Source organism: Neopelma chrysocephalum, unplaced genomic scaffold (genome assembly GCF_003984885.1).
Source record: "Neopelma chrysocephalum unplaced genomic scaffold, ASM398488v2 Primary Assembly neopelma1_26, whole genome shotgun sequence".
NCBI lineage: Eukaryota > Metazoa > Chordata > Aves > Passeriformes > Pipridae > Neopelma > Neopelma chrysocephalum.
In genome coordinates, this window is record NW_020897695.1 from 17,270,960 (window position 1) to 17,276,959 (window position 6,000).

General features: G+C 35.9%; 1 protein-coding gene across 2 annotated transcripts in view; it reads right to left on the reverse strand.

Moving 5' to 3' along the window:
• Positions 1–6,000, reverse strand: part of PDCD6IP (programmed cell death 6 interacting protein) — a 35,735-nt gene that overhangs the window by 24,043 nt on the left and 5,692 nt on the right. For both annotated transcript variants that reach the window (XM_027675725.1, XM_027675724.1), the window contains exons 2-3: positions 4,538–4,592; positions 2,726–2,795 (exon numbers count right to left, since the gene is read on the reverse strand). In XM_027675725.1, the coding sequence (XP_027531526.1) occupies positions 2,726–2,795; positions 4,538–4,592 (125 nt within the window). The remainder of the gene's footprint in view (positions 1–2,725; positions 2,796–4,537; positions 4,593–6,000) is intronic.

The window sequence follows — 6,000 nt, forward strand, 5'->3', positions numbered from 1 at the left end:
AATTAAAACTTGAGCTCACTAGACAGCAGTGTAGCCTGTCCGGATGCAACTCCTGCAGTACTTCATAGCCCCAGAGGATGGAGCCAACACTTCTAGAACTAGAAATACCTGAAGAGGAACCATTTTGAATATATTAATTGCTTTAAAAAGCTTATTTGCCATATGCAAGTGATGGAAAAACCAAACACTGCAGATATTAGTCTCCTACTGGTGTTAAAAAGTGTAGACACTACTCTTGGAGAATACAGAAGAGACAACTACTGAATTTTCAGTTTCACAGACCCTGGTACAGTTATCCTTAAAACATGAACGTACTAAAGATGCACATTTGTTTCATTTCACTAACATCCAGCCTCTTTATACCACTACAAATTCATTTAACACATCTCTGAAGTTTCTCCGTTAGAGCTCCCTGACCTGCACTCAACTTTCAGACAAGCAGGCATAAATCTGACATGCCATTTTCCCTATTTTATTTCCCTGAGTGGAGTTGCACAGTCACTGTATCTCATGAAGATAACAGTCATTTATCTAGCTATGTCTCTTCTGAAGTTTATTTTCCAGAATTTTTCTAAAAATAAGATCTTGTAAACTTAAACAACATTGAAAAGACTAAAAAAACACAAGAAAGGAAAGAAAATATGGCTTTAAAGTTTCTGAAGTGCAAAATTACTTTAAATGCAGAATTAATTCATACTCTGGACTGCACTTCAAGTGTGATTTACTACAGTGAGAACAGCTGTTTACCAATACAGATATTCCACAGACTCATCTGTTTATAGCACTACCTATTAACTTAGTCAACATATTTCAGATTACATGCCATGCTGTGAACTCGGTCACTTCCCAAGCAGTCACAGTATCTGTCAGCTACCACTGTGATACAGACTTAGGATTCAGGGGAAGGTGGGAAGCAAAAAGTTCACCACCACAGCAAGAGCCAGAACTCTCAAGTCACATCCCTGCATCTTGTTCCCATGGAAGTTACAGGAGTTTTACATTGAATTTCTACCCGAAGTCAGGACCACCTCCTCTTAGAAGTCAAGAGGAATTTTGCTCCCTCAGTAACTGAAAACTTTGCTTTACACTGGGAAACCTCACTGCTAATTCTGATCTGAAATAGAGATATACACATGGCGTAGTTAATCCGGATAATAGCATCTGGATAAACTGTGATACATCATTGTAAAGATATATAATAAAAGACTTCTTTTGTTAATGTCTTTCCACCAAGATCTGCTTTAAAGTTTCAAAATAAAATTTATTCCATTGCCTGTTACCTAAGGATTACTCACAGCTCAGTCAAGAATTTCTTTGATATTTCACATGGACTGCTACATAAATCTCTGGCCATCTGCCTCACAGATTATTTAGACTAGCATATAACTAACCTGCAGACAAGCAAGCTTTCTCAAGCTGCTGTGACATCATATTTATTCAAATTCTCAGGGTATCCTGAGAATCATCACCATTATGATTACTGATTTTTTTCCTCACAATTATTATAAATCTCTGGTGATTCACAAACTATGTTTAAGTCATAACTAAATATGCTGAACTTTACTATGAAACAGGTTCCATCCTCATTAAATGTTAGCCCCAAAGAAGACAGGATGAACCAAATTCTGAGAAAAAACCCACATCATCTTCACAAAGGTCTCCAATTATCCCGAAGGGCTTCTTAGAATAGTTAGAAAAGAAAGCAAAGACTTGCATATGCGTACGAACGTGGTGTATTGATACTCATACAGTTCACACAAGCACAACTTCAGCAGGTGAATGCAGAACATAGAAAACTGCAAAAACTTTCAGAGGTTGTTAACAGAGAACTATAGAAAGGATGCAAGAACTTTAAAAATAAAAACAGAGTAAGCACTAGCATTTTTTTCAGGTTTTGTCTAGAGCTTCAAAATTGCACTGCTCGTCTTGTAATGTTAGTCAGGATGAACACTTAGGTATAAATAGAAATACTAAAGAATGATGAAACATGACTGAACAGCTCCTCATTTAACTCAAAATTATTCATTCTTACTTCTCTATTAGCAAGTGTCCCAAATCCATTTAATGATCCTGAATTTGCAGAGCGGCATTGCCCCTATATGACTAAAACAAATCAAACTCCTTAAGTTTGCAGGAAACAAACACAATTTTTTTTCTTTCCAAGTTTTCAAATCTGTATGAAAATATTTTTAAAAGAAGTGATAGAAGAATAATTTCAGAACATGGGCAAATCATTCTATTCTCTTGAACAAAATGTGGTATCAGGGCTAGGTTACTCAAGCCAGCTACCAACACTCCCCTTCTGGAGGGGACTCACTTACTCACAATCACATTTCATAACGATCGTACTACTTTAGACCAGTAAAAGCTGAATTACCAAAAACTTACTACTGAATCTTAATGTTAACATGAATAATTTTGATTAATATCAATTGGGGTTGTTCCCAGAAAAAGTCTGAGAAGGAGACGGTACAGCTACTACCAGACTGCAGATCTCTTTGTGCCTCTGGGAACCTAATATGAAATCTCAATTTTATAATAATTCTTTGCATGGTGCCTATTTGTTCATTACCAATTTTAAGTGATTAATTCATTACTAATATAGTGGAATTCATTGAAAAGCTCTGTTGAAAATACTAGAAAGACTATTAACAATTCAACTATATAAAAATATTCTCAACAGTTTAGTATCATTAATACTTGAGTTTTTGATATATTCACATACCCAACTTGGCAGATCCTCCAAAAAGTGATCCTTTATCAAAAGCATCTTTCCAGGTAAATGTTACACAGACCTGAAAGTTGAGAAAAAGAAAGATCTTTACCTCTAAAATCAAATACAAAATCTTCTTAAAATATCCCAAATTTATGTACTTAGCCCTTACATTCGAATTGCATAAAACTTTTCATTCACTTGTGGCATTACAGACATTCTGGAAGTTTTAGAAAATCAAGAGTTATTAAAAAAAAAATATTCTATCTTTTTTCCTTCCTGCTAGTTTTGCTCAAAACATTTCAAGTAGACAAGACAGAAATTCTCAGAATTATCTTTCAGTTCTGTTCACATTCTGAGCAACAGATAAATTTGTTTCCAAACCAAGACATTCCTTTCCCAATAAGTCTGATGGTCTGGTATAGTCACAGTTTTAAGGAAACTACCCAACCAGGCATTTTCCACTGTTCCAAATTACTAGCCTATTTGGATCTGTTTTGTAATACCAAAATCCACTCATTGTTACGAGTGAATTCAATAGCAGCATTATCAGGAATTGCCCTCAGGAAAGAGAATAAAACAGTGTGTATTATTTATACTTCCAGCATATATTCCACAGACAATGCAAATGCTTAATAGAATCTGCTTTCAAGTTCCACAATTTGATTCCTTATTCAGCTGATCAACAGGTAGGCAACTGGTATCAAACCAGAAAAGACAGTAAAAATCCTCAGTTTAAAGTGCTTGGGGAGAATTACTTCAGAAGCTACAGGGTACTGTTTGATAATGTATTTTCCTCTAGCAGCAATGCTAGTGAAGGAAGTTCTGGTCCCAAGCTGTTCATTGCTGCTTCCACTGACTATTTCTTCCCTTGAATGGAACAGTTTACAGATATGGCAGGTCTTGCTCTCTAAGTTTTCCAGTTTTCCTTATCCCAGGGTTTGCAGATCATCACATCAAAACATTTGCACACTGAAAACCAAAGTGCTGTTCTTGGCTACAAGTGAATGCAGCTACACGCAAAACTCATGTAGAAGTTAGAACAGTATTAAAATTATTCCCTTACTTATAACCTGTAAGACAGAAAGATATTTTTCCTTTTAATCACAGTATTACCATTTAAATACGATTTAATACAGAAAGAAATATAAATTCTGTCATATTTCTAAACACACCCAAAGAAAACCCACACCTTTTTCCACCAATATACAGGAGCCTACAGATCTATTCGTTTCCATCTGAGGAAGGTTTCAATAGGCAGAAGTTCAGCTGAATTTCCCTGTAGGTTCGGGATTCTAAAAAAATGTGGCAGAAAAAAAACCCCAAACCCTAATGAACACCATACCTATATAAAAACTATGTTATTTGTAGATACAGAGGCAGGAATACAGTGCTAAGCTCTTACATGGCTTATTCTGTTAGGTGTTGTGAATGAAACATCTGTGCTTCAAAAACCAAAGATCATATTCCATCCCATAGAAATTATGTTTTAAAAAGCCTTTAGAACATAGTACGAAATAGACTTATGGAAAAACAGGAATCAGCACAGCACAACTCTTTCCGACCTAGACAACAGTGATCACTAGCCAAAATCAAAATGTTTCTGAACCCATACAAAGGCAGTTACGGCCACTAGACGGGAAGTTTCAGTATAGACTATATGCAAGCACCAGCTAGAAAATAACCAGAGATTAGGAAAACAAGGCTCAAAGAGATTAAATGCCTTGTCTGAGAGAAGTACCCTGTAGAGGATTAGGTACAGGCTTGGAAGTCATACATCGTGGGTGCCATGATTCAGTTTATGGGTTTGGTAAGTCTTCTTACCTGATTTTCAGAGAATGGAAACTTTGGTTCAATTGAACACAGTTGATCATAGTATCTATAAAAAAAAAGGAAGAAACAGCTATTAGATAAATCAAATTAATAGTTTTGTTTCTTAAGTTGGCACATAAGGTAAGGAAAAGGGCACAAAAATCCTACACACAACTTGTGAACCTCATTTGTAACTATGGCGGATTTGCAGGACAGACAGAACTTCTGCCTAAAGGGATTTTTTCAGTAGAGGTACAAGTTCAACAGGAGGTAGTCTTTCACAGATAATGTGGAAACCCTGTCTTACTCTGATGTAAAAGAGTATCACAGACAAAGCTACGACAAAACTGACCCATTCCACTACCTGATGGAGGGTGGATTAAAAGAGAGTATCGTGCACAGGAGTCCCTATATTCACACAGGGAGACAAAGAGTACATTAAGCCATGCTGCAAAAGTAAATTGCATACAGCATTTAACATAACATTAACATGCTACACTGTACTCTCTTGATCTGAGCATTATAACCCACTGCCCCGCAAATTCAGGCTCAACCATTTCAACTTCGATGCCTTTGAAATAGATGCCGTTTGTTTTGCACAGCACCAACTAGAGAGCCTAATTCTTGATAAAATTCTTTAGCTGTAAACTTAGTTTTCATTAGAGTATATTCTAGCACTCACAGTGAATCAAAACTAAAAGTTTCTCTGTGCCAATATTTTGTCTAGTCACAGTGGAAGATGTTTATGAAAGAATGTCAGAACGATAATACAGCAAGTATAGCATAGTCCTTCCCACAATCTATCCAGGCAACAGTAAGCAATTCAAAGTTTTCCAGAGTGGTACCCTACACCTGCACCAGTCGTTTAACATGACAGGTTGGATGCAGAATGCAAAACCTTTAAACTGTCAACTGCTAAGAACACATAATACATGAAGTCTGCTTCCTATACTCTTCCTGTAGCATATGCCATATGGGCGAACACTCAACATTATATTGGTCAAACTTTTTTTAAAGAATTTATATTCCCAATATACAAAACACCCTCCAGTGATGACTTTCACAGTCTGTAAAATAGGATTAACATTGTTCCCATTTCCTCACATTATTAAATATTGATCACTACCGATATAGGCATGAAGCACGTGCACAAGACCTATGTTGTACAGTCAATAAATGTTTAAAATTTCAAGAAGCATTTTCAAAACTCATATACAACAATAAAAATAGGTTTAGTATATTCTTCAGTTAATTACATCTGCTAGTGTACATAATACTACCGGCTTCTGAGTTTAACGGAGCCACTGCAATTTAAGACACAATATACTAAGCCATGTCAAAAACTACAATAATCTGCAGCAGTAACCCAACAGGACCTCCACTAATAACCTTGTAGGGTTACAAGAAAAAAAAGGAAAAGGAAAAAAAAGGAAAAGGAAAAAAAAGGAAAAGGAAAAAAAGGAAAAGGAAAAAAA